General features: G+C 39.6%; 1 protein-coding gene across 6 annotated transcripts in view; it reads left to right on the top strand.

The window, feature by feature from the left end:
- Positions 1-22,968, top strand: part of LOC128689722 (major facilitator superfamily domain-containing protein 6) — a 62,338-nt gene extending 39,370 nt beyond the window's left edge. For 4 of the 6 annotated variants that reach the window (XM_053778141.2, XM_053778124.2, XM_053778132.2 and 1 more), the window contains 2 exons: positions 3,861-4,016; positions 13,627-22,968. In XM_053778141.2, coding sequence (XP_053634116.2) covers positions 3,861-4,016; positions 13,627-13,715 — 245 coding nt within the window. In that variant the 3' untranslated portion in view covers positions 13,716-22,968. The other 2 variants (XR_011391975.1, XM_053778157.2) reach the window with 2 other exon arrangements.
- The last annotated feature ends 3,475 nt before the right edge of the window (positions 22,969-26,443 follow it).

Genomic DNA, 26,443 nt, shown 5'->3' with positions numbered 1-26,443 from the left:
GTGTAATAGTCACCAGCACGGCTTGCAATAGCTGTGTGAGGGTGATTTTCATCCATAAAGGTTTGCACTTCAAGACACTTTGCACATATTTCCTTAATCTTTGAAGTAGGCAACTTCTTCAATTTCTCTCTCCCCTCCTCCGAAGCAGTTTCCTCAGGTGTGGCCTCTTGCTGTTGAAGATGATCTAGCAGCTCATCAGTGGTTAGTGGCCCGGTGGCCTGGTGGCTAAAGCTCCCGCTTCACACACGGAGGGCCCGGGTTCGATTCCTGGCGGGTGGAAACATTTCGACACGTTTCCTTACACCTGTTGTCCTGTTCACCTAGCAGCAAATAGGTACCTGGGTGTTAGTCGACTGGTGTGGGTCGCATCCTGGGGGACAAGATTAAGGACCCCAATGGAAATAAGTTAGACAGTCCTCGATGACGCACTGACTTTCGTAGGTTATCCTGGGTGGCTAACCCTCCGGGGTTAAAAATCCGAACGAAGTCTTCATTGTCTTCCTCCACCAACTCTTCCACATCCTCCCCACTAACCTCCAACCCCAAGGACTTCCCCAGTGCCACAATGGATTCCTCAACTGGCATAGGCTTCTCAGGATTAGCCTCAAACCCTTCGAAATCCCTTTTGTCTACACATTCTGGCCACAGTTTTTTCCAAGCAGAGTTCAAGGTCCTCTTAGTCACTCCCTCCCAAGCCTTACCTATAAAGTTTACACAGTTGAGGATATTAAAGTGATCCTTCCAAAACTCCTTTAGAGTCAATTGAGTTTCTGTGGTCACTTCAAAGCACCTTTCAAACATAGCTTTTGTGTACAGTTTCTTGAAGTTGGAAATGACCTGCTGGTCCATGGGCTGCAGGAGAGGAGTGGTATTAGGAGGCAAAAACTTGACCTTAATGAAACTCATGTCCCCAGAAAGTCGCTCTGCCAAGTCTATAGGATGACCAGGGGCATTGTCTAATACCAGGAGGCACTTAAGGTCTAATTTCTTTTCAATTAGGTAATTTTTCACATTGGGGGCAAATGCATGGTGTAACCAGTCAGAAAAAGTCCCTAGTGACCCATGCCTTACTGTTTGCCCTCCACAGCACATACAAATTAGCCTAGAGGATATTCCTTTGCCTGAACACTCTGGGAGTTTCTGAGTGATACACCAATAAAGGCTTCACTGTGCAATCACCACTAGCATTGGCACACATCAACAGAGCAAGCCTGTCTTTCATAGGCTTATGTCCTGGGTGTGCCTTTTCCTCCTGAGTAATGTAGGTCCTGCTTGGTAATTTCTTCCAAAACAGGCCTGTTTCGTCACAATTAAACACTTGTTCAGGTTTCAATCCTTCAGCCTCTATGTACTCCTTGAATTCATGCACATATTTTTCAGCTGCTTTGTTGTCTGAACTGGCAGCCTCACCATGCCTAATCACACTATGTATGCCACTACGATTCTTAAATCTTTCAAACCAACCTTTGCTGGCCTTAAATTCACTCGCATCACCACTAGTTGCTGGCAATTTTTTTACCAAATCGTCATGCAACTGCCTAGCCTTTTCACAAATGATCACTTGAGAGATGCTATCTCCTGCTATCTGTTTTTCATTTATCCACACCAGTAACAGTCTCTCAACATTTTCTAACACTTGCGGTCGCTGATTTGTAATCACATTTGCACCTTTTGCAAGAACAGCTTCCTTGATTGCCGTTTTCCTACTCACTATAGTAAAGATGGTTGATTGGGGTTTACTATACAACCTGACCAGCTCCGACACACGCACTCCACTTTCGCACTTTGCAATTATCTCTTTCTTCATTTCAATAGTCATTAGCACCTTTTTTCTCAAAGGGTTGGCACTAGAAGCTTTCTTGGGGCCCATGGTGACTTATTTTGCAGAAACAAGCACTGAAAATAGTGATAATATGGCATGTGCCGAATGTATCCTTAGATGCGCGCACACTGGCTGGCTTGTAAACACTGGCACACACGGGGCAGTTCAGGCCACACGTGGACACGTCTCGTACAAACCGTATCGCATACCGGGTTTTGTATCGGGAAGCGAGGCAAATTTTTATGCGATATAATGCATCGGTTACCGGATTTATCGGATACCGATAGCATCGCGAACCGGGGGTCCACTGTATTATGTAGGGGGTTCCTGTATTCAAAGGGAATATGGGCAAGTGTAAGAATTGTGGTGAAATAAGTCTGTTGAGTAGACCTGGTAAAGTTACTCAAGTGTATGGTAGAACTGTTATTGGGTGTTAAGAAAGACAAAGTATGATTACAGGATGGAGTGAATTGAAAAAGCTAAGAGTACATATGTCTAAAGTGTTTGCATTTATGTGAATAATACTTTCTTAATGGAATAAAAGTCAAGTTGTTGAGAAGCTGAAGAGTGATTTTGTGAGTGAAGCAGGGTACAGTAAGAGAATAACTTGAATAGGGATTTGTGATATTTTCATGGCTGTTTAATAGTGTGTGTACGTTTGAGGTGGAATAAAAGGGAATGCTAGTTTTTAACGGAGTTGTTGCCCTAAAAGTTAATTAACCTAATTCTAAATGAGAGCTGTCACAATTGCTGTTTGAAATTAAGTGTTATTAGGATTTTCTGAAGAAGAGTAAGAGGTAGGCAGAGAGAGAGTGTGGATGGTTTACAAGGTTGAAAGGTAATATAGAAAATACTTTATAATAAATTGAAATATAAGTCATGGAAAATTAGGTCAGAATACAAGATTGGAGGAAGTACTAGATGTATTTAAATGTTGGTAGTACATAGATGTTTAGACGGGCCCCACTTTACAGCATTATGCTAATGCAGCGGTTTTGAATTATACCCATTCCTCATTTATTCATAATTCCTATAATAACAGAAGACAGAAAGAAACCTGCAGTAGTATTTGAGAAGTTTGAAGAAAGAAGAAAATTACTCACTTGATGCAAAAATGTGAATGTATAATGAATATAGTGATGCCAACTCTGGTATTAGTAGTGTGAAATACAGATTCTTATTATTACAGAAATGAGGATGGTGGAGGCAGTGGAAATTTCTTGCCTGAGATAAGTATCTGATGTGATCATTATTCAGCAAATAGGCAATGAAGAAATTAGAAGAGTGAGTGGCAGTATGAAATGTACAATTCAGAGTCAAAAAGAAGTTGTTGAGGTGATTTGGTTTTGTAGAAAGAACAGAGCAAGATTGGTTGGTAAAGAGGGTGTACAAGTCTAGGAAAAATTTAAAGTAGTGTGGGAGGCATCTAAAGAAGTGTTGGAGGAAAGAATGTGAGACATGATGAGAGGAGAGATCCTGGGAAATTACTCATGCTGGTAGAGTTTGAGCAAGTTTATATTCTTCAAGCAACTCTCAGAAGCTAGCTAACTGGACTTGTCATGAAGAATGGGAAGAAGTACAGTACATACATGCTAAAAGTAAGGTGGTAAAGGTTGTGTGGCTTGGTGAACATATAGTGACATACTATATATCTTTGACATTCTAGAGAGTGAACTGTAGAGTATGTGACATAAAGTCAAGGAGTAAAACAAAATATTACCATTTAGTTAAAAAAAAAATTTACCAGACATGTTCTCATTACTGTTATCACTTATTTTGCCAGTTCTTAAGTTGTACTTCAGCCATTGTATATTCCAGCCAAGTTGCTATAGTTGAGTAAAAAAATTTCATCAGCTCATGCCAATGATTCCTGAAATACAGTATCATTATATACTGTATTTTACAAATAAAAATATGCAAATTGAAACTATCTTATTTATATTACCAATTCTGAGCTTAAAATTTCGACTAAAATATCGGTTATACATTATATTTGCTGTGGTTGTGAACATTTATAACTTTCATTGATTCATACCAGGGGTGTCATCTGGTGCAATGGTGGGTGGTCTGTTGGTGAAGGTAGTGGGAGGCTCCAGGGCATATTTTTGCCTAGGTCTCTTTAATGGCATGTTCACACTCTTCTTTATTGTCGTCCAGTTCATCATCTACAAGTTAAATTCAAGACAATGCCAAGGTACTTATGAATTTCTTTTAAATATTGCAGTGAAAAATTGTAAGTTCATTACTCAATAATGTTTGTGTGCTATCATATATTTTGCAGTAATAAGTTGTTTGTAATAATAGAAATGTCAGTACATTTACCTTATATGTAAATAATATAGGTAATCACTGGTATATAGGGACTGGTAGAGAGCAGCTAACTAGGGAGGTACTGCTACCTTGTCATATGAGTGAAAACTATGATAACCATTTACTGTTTTAGACTTGTAGGAATTCTGAACTAAATTTCCTCATGGATTTATGAAGGATGAGGTTAATCATAGAATTGATGAGGGAAAAAAGGTGAGTGGTACGTTGAGGTATATGTGGAGACAAAAAAACGTTATCTATGGAGGCAAAGAAGGGAATGTATGAAAGTATAGTAGTACCAACACTCTTATATGGGTGTGAAGCTTGGGTTGTAAATGCTGCAGCGAGGAGGTGGTTGGAGGCAGTGGAGATGTCCTGTCAATGTCCCATGCCAATGTGTGGTGTAAATATTATGCAGAAAATTCGGAGTGTGGAAATTAGGAGAAGGTGTGGAGTTAATAAAAGTATTAGTCAGAGTGTTGAAGAGGGGTTGTTGAGGTGGTTTGGTCATTTAGAGAGAATGGATCAAAGTAGAATGACATGGAAAGCGTATAAATCTGTAGGGGAAGGAAGGCGGGGTAGGAGTTATCCTCGAAAAGGTTGGAAGGAGGGGGTAAAGGAGGTTTTGTGGGCGAGGGGCTTGGACTTCCAGCAAGCATGCGTGAGTGTGTTCGATAGGAGTGAATGGAGACGAATGGTATTTGGGACCTGACGAGCTGTTGGAGTGTGAGCAGGGTAATATTTAGTGAAGGGATTCAGGGAAACCAGTTATTTTTATATAGCCGGACTTGAGTCCTGGAAATGGGAAGTACAATGCCTGCACTTTAAAGTAGGGGTTTGGGATATTAGCAGTTTGGAGGGATATGTTGTGTATCTTTATACGTATATGTTTCTAAACTGTTGTATTCTGGGCACCTCTGCAAAAACAGTGATTATGTGTGAGTGAGGTGAAAGTGTTGAATGATGATGAAAGTATTTTCTTTTTGGGGATTTTCTTTGTTTTTGAGTCACCCTGCCTCGGTGGGAGACGGCCGACTTGTTAAAAAAAAAAAAAAATCCTCATGAATTGGTTAATCTTTACTTACACTTAGATTCACTATTGAGTATATTTATCACCTAAACTTTCTTGCATGTTTCTTAAATCATTTTCTAAAATCAATAGCCTTTTTGTTTCTATCCTATAAGAACAGCTAGTTAGCTTACTAGTTAGGTTACTAAAATGCAAAGAGCGAGAGCTGGTTACCTCTTGTCCTTCAGTGAACAAAACATGGAGATTTTTTTTTTCCTTCATTACCCTACTTTGGTTTGAAATGGTTGAAGAGTTGAGGAAAACATCTGGTAGCTGGATATGCAGTATACAAAGATGTCTTTTGCTTTATGCAATAGCTGCATTCCAGGACCATGGCATCTGTACTAGTTCAGTGATATCAGCAACCTTTAATTTTATGCAATAAGAATCTTTAGCATGTTTTGTGAGCTGCACTAATCATGCAAGTGAAATTTCTGATAGAAATAAGACATCACACATAGCAAATTTGCATAAATAGAAAGCCTAACTTTCTTACAGTTCTTCTGGACCTTGTTCATAACATGTTTCTACAGCTATCTGCTGATAAGATCTTGTGTAATCCAGTCATTATTATTGGACTTGTAAAGAATCTAGGAACAATTTTACACCCTTGAGTGATTGTGGATGAACACCTTTTCCAGTAGTAAGCAGACTGCATCTAGGTGTGCCAGCTGCATTATCAAAAACTAACACATCTGGACTACACAAAATGAAAGATTTGTTGGAACAAGACACTATCCGGAATGAAAGAGTATAGAATAGTATTAGGCTATACAAGATTTGTGATGTGCTGTGTAATCTCAAACCACAATTTTATCCTAGGACACCTCTTCAAGGGGGGACTCCTTGGCATGGTGAAGAGGCTCTTGGTCTGAGGAATTAGACCTTTTGGTCTCCTTCCTCAGACTGAACCTAATTACCCTCCAATCCCCCTACCCTATCCCATCCTCCCTCTTTCCCTTTCCTCCTCCTCCTCCCCTTTCCTCCTCCTCCCCATCCCTCCCCTATTTCCTTCCTCTTTTCGGCCTTTGGGATGCTTCCCACAGGGAATCTAGTTCCTAAGTAGGTGGAAGGGTACCGGGGTCCATCCCATTCCATTGAGGTCCTTGGTGGTGATGTAGTTTGCCATGGAATCTGGATCACCTGGGGATATCCCCATCCCTCTCTGGTCTCCTGGGGGTGGCTTTGGGTGTCTTTCAGGTGACGGGTGTATCTCTGGAGGCTGCCTGTCGGATTCCAGGGGGTGGTGGCCAAAGGAGGTATGCTTTGTGGGGGGTCTCCGGCCACCCTCTCTTTTTTGTCCACTGAGGTAGCTCGGTGGATGTGAGGTTGCTATCCTGGAGTGCTGGTTTACTGGCATGAAGGGTAGGGTATGGCACGGGTTCCATGCCACATCTGCACTACTTGCGGTGCTGAGGTCCTCTTGGGTGCAGAGGGGGATTTACGATCCTTTTTTGCCTCCTAGCAGCTATTCATCCATGTTCCCCCCTCCCTTTTTTTTTCTAAAAAACAAACAAAAAGAAGTGATCTAACCATGGAGTCCCCAGTCCATGAACCTGCTCCCCTGGGCCCCTTCTTGATACCGCACCCCATTCTGACCCTGCCTTGTTTTTTGACCACTCTTTGGACACTTCTAATGCCCCTGTACCTCTTGCTGGTGCTGTTTCATCACCCACTTCAGTTACCGGGGTTTCAGCTGACTCCTTCGATACGTCTGACCTCTGCTCTTCTTTGACTATGCTTCCAGCCTCTCCCTCTACAGTGTGGCAATTTTCAAATCGCCAGCCCGTCCCACGTCAGACCAACTCCGGTCCCACTCCTAAACGCCCATGACAGTTGCTTGATGATACTTCTTCACTTTCTTCTCATTCTACTCAGAAAAGACTGGCACGTCACACACTCCCTTTTCACGCTCAGTTTCAGAATACACAATGGACTAAATTCTTTACTTTATGACTGACTTCCTCTACTGCCTATCTTTCTAACCATAGTATTGGCAAGGCGCTCCTACATCATGTTGGTAGAGATATATCCTTTCACGCTCTCAAGAGCGGTACATGCATCATAACTGTCCAGAATCCTAACCAAGCTCATGACCTTTCTCTTCTTTCAAATATCGATACTATGCCTGTCACTATTGAAAAGCATCATTCCCTCAATTCTTATAGTGGTACTGTCATTCTGCCTCATACCATTGTCCAACAGAATTTCCAGACGTGGTGATGACATTCTAGAACAGCTGGAACTCCAAGACCTCCCAATCCTCAAAGTAAACACTTATGTCCTCCCTGCCCGCGGGCGGAGATGATACCCTTGCAATGCTACTCGATTAACTTTTGACTGCCCTTTCATCCCCCCCCCCACTTTGGTACAGTCCATTGCTGTCCCAATCTTTACTCATCCTCCTCCTTCCATCTCCAGTATTGTCTCCCATACAATGTCTTTGTCTTCCGAAACACTTGAAGCTATCTCGGAATTTATTGAAGAGACTAGACTATCTGTGGACACTGATCCAACTCCTGTTTCTCCTCTTCCCTCTCCACCATCTGCGCAACTTCTATCTTCGCAGCGTCCCATTCCTTCATTGCTTGAACGTTTTCCGCTGCTGCCACATGTGGACTTTTCTAACCCCTCTAGTCTGTGGATACCTTTACCTGCAGATTTCTTGTATCTTTCTCGTTACCATTCATGGCCTATTTACAGTGGAATATCCGCGGCTTCAGAGGTAATCAGGGTGAGCTTCAGAGGTAATCAGGGTGAGCTTCAGATGTTGCTCTCCCGGTTTTCTCCTGTTGGTGTTTGCTTACAGGAGCCAAAATTACACTCCGCTGTTATCCATCCTATCTCAGGCTGTGATTTATTGTATTCATCGGATCCTTTTTTTCTGATGGAACCTTTAATGAAAGTGCCCTTCTTATGTGATGTAGTTCAGCTATGCTTGGTAGGTTGCTAAGGGAGACCTAATTTAACCAATTATATGGTAATAAGTCTCATAGGTCAATTATCTTATGTAAATTTCCATCAGGGTATGTCGTATTCTAGCCCTTTTATGTTATTAAGTAAACTATAGCCATAGTTTCCATTTTTATTTTGTACCTTCATATGCTATTCCCTATTCTGTTAAGCACTGGGATAACACAGGAGACATACTCACTCTTAACCCCTTCAGGGTCCAAGGCCAAAATCTGAAGTGGTGCCCCAGTGTCCAAGAATTTTCAAAAAAAAAAAAAAATTATTTTTTCTTATGAAATGGTAGAGAATCTTTTTGTGAAGGTAATAAAACAAAAAGTACGAAATTTGATGGAAAATTGACGAAATTATGCTCTCGCAAATTTTGATGTGTCAGCGATATTTATGAATCGGCAATTTTGCCGACTTTGACTCCCATTTTAGGCCAATTACATTATTCCAGTCGACCAAATTCTTAGCTATTTCACTAGTATTACTTCTATTCTATCGCTTGAGCACAAGAAATCGCCAAGTCAACTGTTTCAATTACAAAAAATAAAGTGATCAGAAATTGGTAATTTGGCCAATTTAACACAAAGTTCAAAATATTCCAATTTCAAAATAGGATCCAGAATAAACAATGTAGGTATTCCTGACACTAAACTAACATTTCCTCTGTTCATTAGTTACGTTTTGAGGCTTTACAAATAAATTCCATTTTGATTTTTTATTCACATAATGAATTTCTATTCACACCAAAAAAATAGAAGATTTACTGTTATGCAATATTGTAATAATTGTATAACTATCATCACCACATTTGTGAATGTATATTAGACCCACCAGCTGGCGTGTATTAGACGTGTGAAGTCGTTTGTTTACTCTTGAACATCGGCAAAAATTTAACATTTCCACTACTTTGAGCTCAGTTTCAAGCCATTTCTAGTGCTAAAACCAATCAAAATCATCTCTTTTTCTGTAATTTGTCTTCCATTCTATCAAATGAGACCAAGAAATCGAAAATACAACTATAAAAAACATATAAAAAAACACTGCAAAGTCACTGTTTTAATCGAAAATCATAATCTCAAAAAACACTGCAAAGTCACTGTTTTAATCGAAAATCATGGTCTCAGTTTTTTTCTCTCATTATACACAGTGTGCTGCAGGATTTGTTTTATGTGGTGCACACATACCACATAGATGTATTCTCTCATATCTAGGCCCAAATGTACCACTCACAGTTTATCAGAGTGAGCTGCGCTCATGGCATAGATCTACGGTTTGGACCCTGAATGTAAAGCCGTAGATCTACGGGATGGACCCTGAAAGGGTTAATTCACCGACCAACTGACCCAAGATTCCCAATGCGTGGTCCACTACACACGCGGCTGTCCAGAGCTCTCACTCACTGGACCTGTCTCCAACAACCTCCTTGCTCAGCTGTTCCCTGGCTTACATGATCCTCTAAGCACCCCGTTCCCCATAAGGCGTAGACCACGTGTTACAACCAGATGCCGAGGTCTGACGCCGTCAAGAACAAAAGACCTCAGATTTAAGCCGAAAAGGCGTGTTTGACATCTGTTTGCTAAGGCAAGGTGTGATCATATATAATTGATTAAATTAGGTCTCCCTTAGCGACCTACCAAGCATAGTTGAACTACATCACACTTACACGCACTGATATTCCGTACTGTCAGCTATTTATTTGTACTTCGCTGCATTACACTGCAGCCCATATTCACTTGAATAAGTGGTATACAATCTGTTCTTTGTATCTCTCTCCTTCTCGGGCATTATCTATCCCAGATGTTGCCTTTCTTGTTTCGTCCTTACCGCCACCACTTCTGTTACATAGCGATTTTAATGCCCACCATTTCCTCTCGGGGGGGTCTCACTGTGACTCCCGTGGCATTCAGCTAGAGGCTTTTCTCGCTTCTCACCCCCTCCATGTTTTAAATACGGGTACTCCCACCCATTTTGATTCTCGTACTCATACTCTTTCTTGCATCGATCTCTCGGTCTGCTCTTCCTCCACTGCACTAGACCTCACCTGGTCTGTCCTCCCGGACTTACATGACAGCGATCATTTTCCAATCATTCTTGCTTCTCCTTCATATTCACCACCTCTTCGTAGCCCACACTGGCAATTTTATTGAGCAAATTGGGACCTTTACTCGCAACTAACTGCTCTTAGTGAAGTTCCTTCTTCGTCCTCCATTGATGAGCTTTTACTCCTCTTCTCGACCTCAGTTTTAACCGCAGCTTCTCATTCTATACCCCAAACCTCGGGCAGGCATTCTCAGAAATGCATGCCTTGGCAGTCTCCTGCTTGTGCTCAGGCAGTACATTTGAAACACGCTGCATGGGGCAGGTACCTGTACAATAGAACCACAGAGAGACTTCTTGATTTTAAGCAGAAGCGAACGGTCGCTCACCATGTCATCCATGATACTAAATGCACTTGCTGGTGAGATTATGTTTCCACCATCACCTCTGTTTCCTCTATGAGTGCAGTCTGGAAAAAAGTACGGAAACTAAGTGGTAAATATCCCCCCAACCCGGCTCCTGTTCTGCGGGTTGCCGTTGTTAATATAGCAAACACTCTTGATGTTGCCATTGAAATTGGTAATCATCTGTTCCTTATTTCTTGGGCTCCATCTATGCCCCTCATTTCTTTCCTCAAAGTCTGCCAGAGAGTTAACAGCCTTAGACTTTACTTCTCTCAAAGAAGAATCTTATAATGTGCCTTTTACACTTCTGGAACTGGAGGCAACACTCTCAGCTTGCTGATCATCGGCAGCTGGGCCTGACACCTTTAATATTCGGATGTTACAACATTTACATCATTCAGCTCTTGCAGTCCTCCTACGACTCTTCAATCTTATTTGGTCATGGGGAGTTCTTCCCCAGCTGTGGAAATCTGCCATTGTTCCCCCTTTCTGCAAACCAGGTACTATGGGACATGATGCCTCCCACTATTGTCCCATTGCTCTTACCAGTGCAGTGTGTAAGGTGATGGAACATCTGGTAAATTGACATTTATTGTGTTATTTAGAGACACACAACAGTCTTTCCACTAGTCATTATGGCTTTCGTAAGGGCCGTTCTACCCTTGACCCCTTACTATGCTTGGATACATATGTTCATAATGCCTTTGCAAATAACCACTCAGTTATTGTCATATTTTTTGACCTTGAGAAGGCATATGACACAACTTGGAGGTATAATATTTTGGCCCAAGCCAACTCCTTAGGCCTCCAAGACAATCTACCATCCTTCCTTAAGAACTTTTTAACTGAGAGACATTTCTGTGTTTGAGTTAATAATATGCTCTCCCCAGACTTTGTCCAAGCTGAAGGTTTCCCCCAGGGATGTATTCTAAGCACAACACTTTTTCTCCTTGCTATAAATGATTTGGCCTCTCTTCCATCCAATATTTGGTCATAACTCTATGTTGATGACTTCGCTCCAGCTTGTGCAGGCGCTTACTGTCACCTCATTGCAGTTTCTCTCCAGCATGCGGTCAGCTGTGTTTCCAATTGGGCCACCATGCATGGGTTTAAATTTTCCAGTACTGAAACTTACCAAATTACTTTCACTAGGCATTCTGTCATCTCTGATCATCCATTGTACCTCTATGGCTCACATATCCCAGAACGTGATACTGTCAGGTTTCTAGGCCTTCCGTTTGACCATAGGTTTTCCTGGAAACCTCACCTTTCCTCTCTGAAGGCAACTTGTCTCAGTTGGCTGAACCTTCTTAAAACCCTCACTCATTTTTCATGGGGAGCTGATCGTAGAACTCTCCTTCACCTACATTCAGCCCTAATTTTATCAAAACTCAATTATGGTGACCAGATCTATTCAGCGGCCTCTCCTGCTACTCTCTCTAGCCTTAGTCCCATCCATCACCAGGGATTACGTTTATTCCGTGGTGCTTTTCGCTCTTAGCCTGTTGAGAGTCTCTTTGCAGAAGCGAATATTCCATCCTTGCCCGACCGCTGTGATGCTCATTGCCTTTGCTATTATGTCAGCTATCAAAACTTTGGAGTCCAGTCCCTGGACCAATTATGTACCTCTGTAATCTTTTGACTACCGCCCACAGGATGGGTATGGGGTGCATAATAAACATATTAAACTAACTAACTATTATGTTCGTTCTCATGATCTCAATCCTTCCATATATAGAATAGTTGCTGATGTTAGTAGACATTCTTTATTTGTTTGTCACCCCTGTTTACTCCGTCCCTTTTCTCTTTGCCTACATTCGCTTTTGTCTTGCCTTCACTTACCACCTTTCTATGTTCATGTACTTTCTATGTTCATGTAGCATCTCACTTTTCCTTACCCCCTTGAGAAGTTCCAGCTGTTCGTGTCTCTTCTTTCTCATTGCCATGCGTGAAAGCCCAACTGCCTACAGTAGCTTCCCGCTCTCTTTTTCTTGACCACTTCCACTCTCATTCTCCTTCCATCACCTTGGCTAGCATTTATACTGCTGAATTGTATGCCATTCTTGCAGCACTAATCCATATTGCATCTATGCCTGTGTCACCATTTGTGGTTGTTTCAGACTCCCTTAGTGCATTACAGGCTATACAAAAATTTGATGCGTCTCACCCCATAGTTCTCCATATCCAACTTTGGTTATGCTATATCTCTACCAAGCACAAAGATATTGTTTTTTTGTTGGATCCCTGGTCATGTTGACGTACAGGGCAATGAACAGGCAGACACTGCTGCGCAATCAGCAGTACATAACCTCCCAGCTTCATGTAGAGGTGCTCCATTCATGGACTATTTTGCTGTAACTGCTACCCACCTTCGCACCCATTGGCAACAACATTGGTCTGCGCTGCTCTATAACAAACTTCATTCTATTAAACTGAGTATAGGTTACTGGCCGTCTTCTTGTCATCAATGTCGAGGTTGGGAGACTACTCTCTCCTGTCTTCACATCAGCCACACTCGTCTTACTCATGAGTATCTCATGGAGAGGCGCCCTGTTCCTCTCTGTGAGAATTGTCGGGTTCCAGTATCTGTTAGCTACATTTTATTTGGCTGCCCACTCTATCAACAAGCACGCAGAATTTACCTCCAATGTATTTCTTTACTGTCCTTTCTTGCTGATGGACCCTCCTTTAATCCAGACTCTCTCATTGACTTTTTGACAGCAACTGATTTACTCCACAAACTCTGATGATGATACCTTTAGCACTCCCCTCAGTTCTTTCTACCTCAATCTCTTGCTACCCTATACCCCTGCACTATCCACTGCCCCACTGTACTCCATAACCTACTACTCATCCCTCTCACTCTTGCTACCCGATACCCTCACATTCTTCCCTGCCCTGCAGCACTGTATATCCCTTGTGGTTTAGTGCTTCTTTTTTATAATAATAATAATAATATCCTAGGAAAATCTTTCATATAAGTTTGTTGTTTTAACTACATCAATGTGTTGTTGACTTTACAGATCAAGGAGAGTATACATTTCCAGAAGACGAAATTATTCAGAATGGCACTGACAAAGGACCATATGACTGTGATGCAGAGCAACAGTGAAGCTTATGTAATCTTCAAACTTAAATCTTCTCATATCATTAGGGTTAAGGGGGAATTCTAGGAACACAATAAGTTACTGTGTATTAATTTATCTTGTTATAATTGATAAAGTTGACACTTTATTTTGAAAAATTCAAGCTTTAAATAGATTTTTTAAATACTACTATATTAATACTTTAAATTGGGTTAATAAGTACTGAATTAGTACAGTAGGGCTTCACTTACATGACAGGCTAGGTTGCAGGCTACCGCCGTAAGGCGGAAATCACCATAAAGTGGAATGCCTTTTTTTTCCACTTATAAACGCGTATAAATACTAGATAACAAGTTTACACTAACATATATTAAGTTAGCAATAGAACTAGGAATTAAAAAACAAAAAGTAAAATACACATATAGTATAATCATTACTTACCTTAAAATATTTGTAGTCTTAATATAGGGTGAGATGAGTAGCATTTACTGTAAGAAATCAGGTGTGGTAGGTATGGTAGCCAGGCCAGGCCACCCCACCCACACATAATATATTACAACATTTAAAGCACACCAGAGTGATAAAATGCATATACAGTTCACTCATAACCTAACTTAAAATGTTTGTAGTCTTAATGTAGGGTGAGAGGTGAGTTAACAAGATAAAACAAATAAATGAGAGAGAGAGATATAACTAGTAAATGAGAGAGGACAGAGACGTGGGGTATGTAAACAAACAGACGAACGCGTCTGGTTTTGGTTCATACACATTTGTATTATACCATAATACAAACACTTTACATTGTGTACAAGTTGTTGCCACGTTGGTACAGTAGAATAAATAATGAACAACATTCCCATTCTCATGTAACACTCGCACACCAGCACAGTGTGTAAGTTTATTTAGGTACAGGTACACATAAATATAGTTATCAGAGTACAGTGGACCCCCGGTTAACGAACTTTTTTCATTCCAGTAGTATGTTCAGGTGCCAGTACTGACCGAATTTTTTCCCATAAGGAATATTGTGAAGTAGATTAGTCCATTTCAGACCCCCAAACATACACGTACAAACGCACTTACATAAATACACTTACATAATTGGTCGCATTTGGAGGTGATCGTTAAGCGGGGGTCCACTGTATATATAAAATATGAAATAACTTTAAAATACTTGAAATTTTGGAAAGTTTCCAGACATAATGGAGAGACGCGGAGCTCACGGAAAATGTAAATAAACTGGGTGTGGCGCGGTGACCGTATTAGAAAGTCTGGTGGGGAAGCCATATAATGAGTTTTTCAACATAATTTGAAATGTCCGTATTAACGAAACGCTGTAAGACTAAACGCCGTAAAGCGAGGCCCTACTGTATTTTGTTTTATGACCACAAGAAATTCTCAGAATGAACAGGTAATCAACCATTGTAAACTGCCATATATATTATTATAAAAAAATCACACTTCAAGAGGAAACTAAAGACATTACAATCCATCCTGGAATATTAAGTTATAGTTGTGGCTTGATAGTGGTTCAGGAAAGACTGAAACATCATTTGCAATTTCCTCTATAATTGAGAGTTTATTGAATTGGTTCCAGCTACATTATAGTGACTTATTTTTCTTCATTGTAAATACTAAACTAATAATTTATTAAATAAGAAAGACTATGTTAAAATGTGAGTTTTTTTCAGTTTTATTTTTATGGTATTGCAATAGTATTCATCAAAAACTATTGGTTCAAAAAACTCCATACATTGCAATATTTGACTTGAAATAATTAGAGCATCTATTGAATACAGTGCAAGTTATCTTCATTTTAAACTTTAGATGTGTTCCAGGCCCATGGCAGTTATGTTAAGATGAGTCAAGTCATCGGCACTTTATTCAGTACATATAGTTAGACTTCATTACACTTTGCAGACCACACTGATTGCATATGGCAAATGTACTCAGTGGCCACTTTATTAGGTACACCCTTCTGGTATTGGGTAGTGCCCCCTTTGCCCCCAGAACAGCCTGAATTCTTGGCATGGATTCAACAAGATGCAGGAAACATTCCTTAGATATCCTGGTCCATGTTGCTATAAGGTTTGTCTGTTGCACATTCATGCTGCAAATCTCCTGTTCTGCCACATCCCAAAAGTTCATGCTAAATTCTGACACTTCCATCTGCCAGTTGCATCAGAAAACACAGTTCGTCAGACTGGGCGATGTTTTTCTGATCTTCAACTGTCCAGTTTTGGTGAGTGTGTGCCCACTGTAGCTTCAGGTTCCTGTCTTAGCTGACAAGAGTGGAACCCGGTGTGGTTTTTCTGCTTCAAGATTCAACATGTTGCACATTCAGAGATGCTCTTCTGCAAACCACTATTGTAACGTGGTTATTTAACTTACTGTCACCCTCATGTCAGTTTGAACCAGTCTGGCCTTTGTCCTCTCTCATTATCTAGGCATTTTCACTCACAGACCTGCTGCTCACTGGATGTTTTGTATTTATCAAACCATTCTCAGTAAACTCTAGAGATTTGTGTGTAAAAATCTCAGATCAGCAGTTTGAGATCCTTGAACCACCCCATCTGGCACCATCAATCATTCCATGGTTAAAGTTACTTCTGATGTTTGATTTAAACAATAACTGAACCTCTTGACCATATCTTCATGCTTCTAGGCATTGAGGTGCTGCCGTTTAGAAGTTTCTATTAACGAGCAGGTGCAAAGGTGTACCTAATAGAGCAACCATTAAGTGCATAATTGCCAATAAAAATAGGACATCCCATAATAGTGAATTTGCTTAAAGTGATTCCCATAAAGTGAGTGAACCTGTTTATGGTTTATGTACTGTATTATATTGTGAATGAGTTGCTACTGAATTTTGACCAGAGACAATGTGCGGACAAAAATTAAATTTTTTCTTCAGTAACATTTACAAATGAGAAAGAAAAAGAAAAAAAATGAAAAAGTTGCAAATTAAGTGGAAAAAAAGATAAAAAAAAAAGAATGGGAAAATAATACTGTGTAAGGGACACTTTGAAGGTAGAAACAGTGGACAAGATCACCAAATGTTACTGCATAAATGGGGAAGGGCAACTCTCTCTCACATATACCTATGCTAGTTCTTTTATGAGAGTTGGAAGACAAGTTAGTCTTAAGAATGCAGTGAAAGTCTTAATTCTGCAATGTACTCTTAAGTTTCAGTTGTATAATACAGTATATTTATGACAGTACAAAAATGGCTAATTAATCATTTCAAAGTTCCATTAATGAAAATTTGTTACACAAGAACAGTACATGTACCTGCAGTTTGAAGTATAGATTCTTATGTTGGGGGTTCAGAAAGTCAATTCACTCGTGATGTCTGCACTTATGGAAAGACAGCCAGAAAATGAGTAATAGTGAATGAGGTTTGTCCTTTGAGCCACTCTGTCTTGGTGGAAAACAGCCTGTGTTAAAAAACTGTTATTATAGCTTTAGAATAAGTTTCGTGAATAAATATTCCATGTAAGCTTTAGAAAACTTTAAAATGAAAGTTCGACTTTCTCATGAATATGAACCATTATTGGACCATTTAATGTTAGATTTTTTATCCCTCACAATAGCCATCAGTCATCCATTGCTTGTTACTGTAGTTTAATGAAAGACTAATGTTCCTAAATGAATTGCCTAACGATTTTTTATAGAAATATTGTAACGTATTTTATGTTTTACTGTTGTCGTCTTCAACAATATCCATAGTCTTCTCTCCAAAATATCGATCTTGGGGAAAGCTTATAATTTAATTTTGAAAAAAAATTTCTTGAAGGAAATCAGTGAAAGTAGTTTTGAATCTCTCTTCAGTATTATAAAAAAAAATGAACACTTATTAGTTATAACTTGCAAATTAAGCTATGGTATTTGAGGTTATTGTTGTCTAGTAACTCAAGGATTATTATACAGTTCAACTCTGATCAGTTAAAACTCTTCAGCCCTGTAATATTTTCTTCATTTTATTAATAGGATGCATTTCTGATATGGTACCTGACATTTTATTAATTTGATTTACTTGTATATAACACTATGTATAATATACACTGCATAATATATATGTATATATGTGGATTTAAAAAAAGAAAAAGTGGATTTTTTTTTAACACGTTGGCCATATCCACTGATTCATTATCAGCGGTTTCAGTTATCAACAGTTTACTGTGGCCAAAAAATACTTCTTTATTTTACATAATAATGGCCCCAAAGAGCAAAAGTTGAGAAGATGGCCATTCTCCAAAGCCTATGAGAAGTCATGAGGTTAAGTCTGTGCAAAATGCCTCGGCATGATAGTGACTTTCTTATAATAATAACAATAATAGTTTATTTAGATATGTAAACACACATTGTAACCTTAGCAAAGAAATAAATATTTAATTTTTTTATTTTATTTTAAGTGCTTCCCATCAGTGAAAAAGTGATAAGTCTCCAATTATTGTTCATAATTTATCAAGTAAGCTTTATAATAGGCATGAATAGGACTTATATATAGGGTTTGCTACTGTCTGTGGTTTCAGTATCCATTGCAGGACCTTGGAACGCATCCTCCGCAGATATGGGAGTTCTACTGTATATATATATACATGTACATGTTTTTTTTTTTTTTTAACAAGTCGGCCATCTCCCACCGAGGCAGGGTGACCCAAAAAAGAAAGAAAATCCCCAAAAAGAAAATACTTTCATCATCATTCAACACTTTCACCACACTCACACATTATCACTGTTTTTGCAGAGGTGCTCAGAATACAACAGTTTAGAAGCATATGCGTATAAAGATACACAACATATCCCTCCAAACTGCCAATATCCCAAACCCCTCCTCTAAAGTGCAGGCATCGTACTTCCCATTTCCAGGACTCAAGTCCGACTACATGTATATGAAAATAACCGGTTTCCCTGAATCCCTTCACTAAATATTACCCTGCTCACACTCCAACAGCTCGTCAGGTCCCAAATACCATTTGTCTCCATTCACTCCTATCTAACACGCTCATGCACGCTTGCTGAAAGTCCAAGCCCCTCTCCCACAAAACCTCCTTTACCCCCTCCCTCCAACCTTTTCAAGGACGATTTAGATAAAGAAAAATTGGATATCACATTGGAGAGAGGGAGTATGGAAGAAGTGAATGTTTTCAGATACAAGTATTTGGGAGTTGACTTGTCAGCGGATGGGTTTATGAAAGATGAGGTTAACCATAGAATTGATGAAGGAAATAAGGTGAGTGGTGTGTTGAGGTATCCATGGAGACAAAAATTGTTATCCATGGAGGCAAAGAAGGGAATGTACAAAAGTATAGTGGTACCAGCACTCTTATATGGGTGTGAAGTTTGGGTTGTAAATGCTGCAGCAAGGAGACAGCTGGAGGCAGTGGAGATGTCCTGTCTAAGGGCAGTGTGTGGTGTAAATATTGTGCAGAGAATTCAGAGTGTGGATATTAGGAGGAGGTGTGGAGTAAATAAAAGCATTAGTCAGAGGGCTGAAGAGGGGTTGTTGAGGTGGTTTGGTCATTTAGAAAGAATGGAACAAAGTAGAATAACTTGGAGAGTGTATAAATCTGTAGGGAAAGGAAGGTGGGGTAGGGGTCGTCCCCGAAAAGGTTGGAAGGAGGGGGTAAAGGAGGTTTTGTGGGTGAGGAGCTTTGACTTCCAGCATGCATGCATGAGCATGTTAGATAGGAGTACAGTATATGTATATGTGTGTGTGTTTTAATGCATGTGTACTAACCCATATGTGGTTGCAAGGGTCAAGTCACAGCTCCTGTGTGAGCATGTTAGTAGTAAATAGAGACGAATGGTTTTTGGGACCTGACAAGCTGTTGGAGTGTGAGCAGGATAATATTGTGCGAAGGGATTCAGGAAAACAAGTTAGCTGGACTTGAGTTCTGGAAGTGGGAAGTACAATGCTTGCATTTTAAGTTAGGGGTTTGGGATATAGACTGGAGTGACATCTGAAGTGTCATATCTGGGTGCCTCTGCAAAGACAGTGATTATGTGTGAATGATGGTGAAAGTGTTTCTTTCTTTTTTGGGTCACTCTGCCTTGATGAGAGACTGCCGACGTGTTAAAAAAAATATATACATGTATTGATATATAAATTACATTTATTCATAAACAAAAGTTAAAAACTAGTTCATTTGACTGTTAGTTAGTTGGCTAGTGTAATATGGGATACCTGGAGTATACCTGGAGAAGGTTTCAGGGGTCAATACCCCTGCTACCCGGTCTGTGACCAGGCTTTGCAGAGAAATGGCCTGATCAACCAGGCTGTTACTGCTGGCCGCACACAAGCCGATGTACAAACCATAGCCCAGCTGACCAAGTACACTGACTTTAGGTGCCTGTCCAGCACCTTCTTGAAGACAGCCAGGGGTCTATTGGTAATCCCTCTTATGTATGCTGGGAGTCAGTTGAACAGTCTTGGCCCCCTGTGTCTTAGCATACTCATGGCACCCCTGCTTTTCATTGGGGGGATAGTAAAACTACCTGGATTAAAATTGTTTAGTAGTGTAGCTTATCCATAGTTATTTTGTAGATTAGAAAACTTGATTCATTGTTAACAGTTTAATTGATTTTGTATTGATCAGTTTTTTTGATATCTAGATCTTTTTTTTTTTTTTTTTTATTTTTTAATTAAGGTACCAGAACACATGATATTTTGGCTGTGAATAGCAGTCTCAGGATTACAAAATACCATATCTAATGCCATATACAGTAAATCCTCTATTTAACAGGCTAATAAGGAGAATGGGTAGCCACTATTGGCAATTTGATTCTGGTGAAGAGAGATGGGAATGTGTTGCCATGATCATGATAATAACACAGTTCTGTAAACAGCTGACTTTGTCCATTGTTTCAGAATCAATTGATGCAGTGGAATTTGTCAAGCATTTCTAAAGTTCATTAAATTGAGGTGGATCCATTAAATGTCCTCTACAGTGGTACCTTGACTTACGAGTTTAATTTGTTCCGTGACAGAGCTCGTAAATCAATTTGCTCATATAGCAAATCAATTTTCCTCATTAAAATTAATTGAAATGCCATTAATCCATTCCAGCTCCCAAAAAAACACCCCAGTTTTTTTTTGTTATGGGTTTTTAAATAAAAATGTATTTAAAAATAAGAAATGATTTTTTACTTTTTTGCAAGGTCCCAGCAATGTTTTAGAAATGCTGAAGTATATATGAAACTTCTTGAAGCATGGTGTAAGATGAGTGTCACTCCACTGCCAGTGGAGTGACATTTAATGATCATGCAGTGCCTTGTATTTATTTTTCACTGTTACAAATAAACATGTCTGTCTATCTGTTTGTATCTATCTGTTTCTATCTCTATTTGTCTGTCTATGTTTATCTGTCTCTGTTTATCTGTCTCTGTTTATCTGTCTTTCTGTCTCTATTTGTCTCTGTCTCAGAGAGAGAGAGCCGCTCATGAACCAACAGATATTACACACGATGCAGAGTCGGCCACATCTGATTCCTGAACAAGTGAAAGTGTGTATTACTTGCCAGTCATGCTTAATATGCCTTATATCTACAAGGATAGTATAGCACTTTATCTGGATTTTTTTGGGGTTATCCTGGGTAATTTACACTATGTATAACTATTTACAGCATGTGTACCTGTGAGACAGAGATAGACACACAGATAGAGGCAGATAGACAGAAACAGAGATAGATACAGACAGACAGAAGGAGATAGATACAGCCAAAGCAAATCAGCCAGCCAGCCGGCCACCCAACAAGCCGGCCTGCCAAACATGTATTACACGTTCCAGAATTGTTTCTCTTTACTTAGGGCATATGTTATAGAACATTCTAGCAGGATGACACTACCAGTGGTATCAAAATTGAAAGGATGTTACACATTGGTTATCATCAAGGTTTTTGATATTTCCTCTCTCCTGTGAGTGGCTGCATATCTGAAGCTCGTTCGTAACTCAGATTTTGGCTCGCAACTCAGAGCAAAAAATCAACTGAGCGACATCTCGTAACTTGGAAAACTCATAATTTTGGGGCACTTGTAAGTCAAGGTACCACTGTATATGGTTTTTTCAGGTATGGAGGAAAGGAGAAAAATATTTTTTCAATAAAAGTAGGCCTTAGATCTCCAGACAACTTACAAGGACATTTACTGTTTAAACTTCTCTGATTTCCTCTAACCATAAACTACTCATGAAGGGAGAAAAACAAAGTTTATTGTACATGGCCTGATGGTGTTTGTGCCATTTTACTGAGCCTGTGCTGCATGATCTGCATGACAAAGGTCACTAAGTTTAATGTTAAGGGTGGTCTGTCTGACACTTGATATTGATTATGTACTCTGTGATTAGTGGTTGAGAAATTGAATATTGAGAATGCTGTGAGAAATATAAGTAATCTAATTATAATACATTATACATGTATATTATGACCAAAGTAGAATAACATGGAGAGCATATAAATCTGTAGGGGAAGGAAGGCGGGGTAGGGGTTGTCCTCGAAAAGGTTGGAGGGAGGGGGTAAAGGAGGTTTTGTGGGCGAGGGGCTTGGACTTCCAGCAAGCGTGTGTGAGCGTGTTAGGAGTGAATGGAGACGAATGGTATTTGGGACCTGACGAGCTGTTGGAGTGTGAGCAGGGTAATATTTAGCGTAGAGATTCAGGGAAACCGGTTATTTTTATATAGCTGGACTTAGGTCCTGGAAATGGGAAGTACAGTGCCTGCACTTTAAAGGAGGGGTTTGGGATATTGGCAGTTTGGAGGGATATGTTGTGTATCCTTATACTTATATATTTTTAAACTGTTGTATTCTGAGCACCTCTGCAAAAACAGTGATTATGTGTGAGTGAGATGAAAGTGTTGAATGATGATGAAAGTATTTTCTTTTTGAGGATTTTCTTTCTTTTTGGGTCACCTTGCCTCTGTGGGAGACGGCCGACTTGTTAAAATTAAAAATGATGACACATGCTAGTATAATAGGTTATCTAATATTTGACTTGGTATGTGATCCCTCAAACTTATCCTGTGAAAGGTCTGGGAGTCCTGAGGCATTCTGTTTATGATTGTAACAACGGGCACTGATGTAAGGAATAGTTCAATTATCCTTGATTTTACTGATTTTTGTGGAGGAATGTCTCCAAAAATGAACATGTATTGTACCAGACATTAAGGATTTTTTTTTTTATCAGGCTTATGCCATTGACCTTACATTAGGACCTGATAATGATATTGCTGTAGGACCTACAGTTTAGATTATAGAAAGAAAAATAAAGTTATTAAACAATTATTCTTATTATTTACACCTTAATTTGGTAATTTATATTTTGTTTAAAAATGTGAAAGGATGCTTGATAAATATGCTGTAACTCCAATTTTTAAATAATAGAACATTTTTTTATTAACATCAATTGGTTCATACTCCAAGCAAAAAAAAACATTAATTTATAAGATTGATAGCTGATTAGTTTTAATCGCAGTGTTCAAAGTCATTGAGATACCCAAAAAACAAACACATAAAATGAAAACGAAAAACCATGGTTTAAAGTGAGATAAACAGGTTAAGAAAGCCTAGGGAACAAATGGATTTGTCAGTTAAAAACAGAGTAGGGGAGTTAGTAGATGGAAAGCTGGAGGTATTGGGTATTATTCTTTTTTTTTTTTTTTTTTTTTTCAACAAGCCGGCCGTCTCCCACCGAGGCAGGGTGACCCAAAAAAGAAAGAAAATCCCCAAAAAGAAAATACTTTCATCATCATTCAACACTTTCACCACACTCGCACATTATCACTGTTTTTGCAGAGGTGCTCAGAATACAACAGTCTAGAAGCATAAACATATAAAGATACACAACATATCCCTCCAAACTGCCAATATCCCAAACCCCTCCTTTAAAGTGCAGGCATTGTACTTCCCATTTCCAGGACTCAAGTCCGACTATATGAAAATAACCGGTTTCCCTGAATCCCTTCACTAAATATTACCCTGCTCACACTCCAACAGATCGTCAGGTCCCAAGTACCATTCGTCTCCATTCACTCCTATCTAACACGCTCACGCACGCTTGCTGGAAGTCCAAGCCCCTTACCCACAAAACCTCCTTTACCCCCTCTCTCCAACCCTTTCGAGGACGACCCCTACCCCGCCTTCCTTCCCCTATAGATTTATATGCTTTCCATGTCATTCTACTGTGATCCATTCTCTCTAAATGACCAAACCACCTCAACAACCCCTCTTCTGCCCTCTGACTAATACTTTTATTAACTCCACACCTTCTCCTAATTTCCACACTCCGAATTTTCTGCATAATATTTACACCACACATTGCCCTTAAACAGGACATCTCCGCTGCCTCCAACCGTCTCCTCGCTGCTGCATTTACCACCCAAGCTTCACACCCATATAAGAGTGTTGGTACTACTATACTTTCATACATTCCCTTCTTTGCCTCCATAGATAACGTTTTTTGACTCCACATATACCTCAACGCACCACTCACCTTTTTTCCCTCATCAATTCTATGATTAACCTCATCCTTCATAAATCCATCCGCCGACACGTCAACTCCCAAGTATCTGAAAACATTCACTTCTTCCATACTCCTCCTCCCCAATTTGATATCCAATTTTTCTTTATCTAAATCATTTGACACCCTCATCACCTTACTCTTTTCTATGTTCACTTTCAACTTTCTACCTTTACACACATTCCCAAACTCATCCACTAACCTTTGCAATTTTTCTTTAGAATCTCCCATAAGCACAGTATCATCAGCAAAAAGTAACTGTGTCAATTCCCATTTTGAATTTGATTCCCCATAATTTAATCCCACCCCTCTCCCAAACACCCTAGCATTTACTTCCTTTACAACCCCATCTATAAATATATTAAACAACCATGGTGACATTACACATCCCTGTCTAAGACCTACTTTTACCGGGAAGTAGTCTCCCTCTCTACTACACACCCTAACCTGAGCCTCACTATCCTCATAAAAACTCTTTACAGCATTTAATAACTTACCACCTATTCCATATACTTGCAACATCTGCCACATTGCTCCTCTATCCACTCTATCATATGCCTTTTCTAAATCCATAAATGCAATAAAAACTTCCCTATCTTTATCTAAATACTGTTCACATATATGCTTCAATGTAAACACCTGATCTACACATCCCCTACCCACTCTAAAACCTCCTTGCTCATCCGCAATCCTACATTCTGTCTTACCTCTAATTCTTTCAATTATAACCCTACCGTACACTTTTCCTGGTATACTCAGTAAGCTTATTCCTCTATAATTTTTACAGTCTCTTTTGTCCCCTTTCCCTTTATATAAAGGGACTATACATGCTCTCTGCCAATCCCTAGGTACCTTCCCCTCTTTCATACATTTATTAAACAAAAGTACCAACCACTCCAACACTATATCCCCCCCTGCTTTTAACATTTCTGTCATGATCCCATCAGTTCCAGCTGCTTTACCCCCTTTCATTTTACGTAATGCCTCACGTACCTCCCCCACACTTACATTCTGCTCTTCTTCACTCCTAAAAGATGGTATACCTCCCTGACCAGTGCATGAAATTACTGCCTCTGTTTCTTCCTTAACATTTAAAAGTTCCTCAAAATATTCTCGCCATCTACCCAATACCTCCATCTCCCCATCTACTAACTCCCCTACTCTGTTTTTAACTGACAAATCCATATTTTCCCTAGGCTTTCTTAACTTGTTTAACTCACTCCAAAATTTTTTCTTATTTTCATTAAAATTTCTTGACAGTGCCTCTCCCACTCTATCATCTGCTCTCCTTTTGCACTCTCTCACCACTCTCTTTACCTTTCTTTTACTCTCCATATACTCTGCTCTTCTTATAACACTTCTGCTTTGTAAAAACCTCTCATAAGCTACCTTTTTCTCTTTTATCACACCCTTTACTTCATCATTCCACCAATCACTCCTCTTTCCTCCTGCCCCCACCCTCCTATAACCACAAACTTCTGCCCCACATTCTAATACTGCATTTTTAAAACTATTCCAACCCTCTTCAACCCCCCCACTACTCATCTTTGCACTAGCCCACCTTTCTGCCAATAGTCGCTTATATCTCACCCGAACTTCCTCCTCCCTTAGTTTATACACTTTCACTTCCCTCTTACTTGTTGTTGCCACCTTCCTCTTTTCCCATCTACCTCTTACTCTAACTGTAGCTACAACTAAATAATGATCCGATATATCAGTTGCCCCTCTATAAACATGTACATCCTGGAGCCTACCCATCAACCTTTTATCCACCAATACATAATCTAATAAACTACTTTCATTACGTGCTACATCATACCTTGTATATTTATTTATCCTCTTTTTCATAAAATATGTATTACTTATTACCAAATTTCTTTCTACACATAGCTCAATTAAAGGCTCCCCATTTACATTTACCCCTGGCACCCCAAATTTACCTACTACTCCCTCCATAACATTTTTACCCACTTTAGCATTAAAATCCCCAACCACCATTACTCTCACACTTGATTCAAAACTCCCCACGCATTCACTCAACATTTCCCAAAATCTCTCTCTCTCCTCTACACTTCTCTCTTCTCCAGGTGCATACACGCTTATTATAACCCACTTTTCACATCCAATCTTTATTTTACTCCACATAATCCTTGAATTAATACATTTATAGTCCCTCTTTTCCTGCCATAGCTTATCCTTCAATATTATTGCTACTCCTTCTTTAGCTCTAACTCTATTT

Source organism: Cherax quadricarinatus, chromosome 1 (assembly GCF_038502225.1).
Source record: "Cherax quadricarinatus isolate ZL_2023a chromosome 1, ASM3850222v1, whole genome shotgun sequence".
Classification (NCBI taxonomy): domain Eukaryota; kingdom Metazoa; phylum Arthropoda; class Malacostraca; order Decapoda; family Parastacidae; genus Cherax; species Cherax quadricarinatus.
This window is presented reverse-complemented; position numbering and strand designations above follow the sequence as displayed.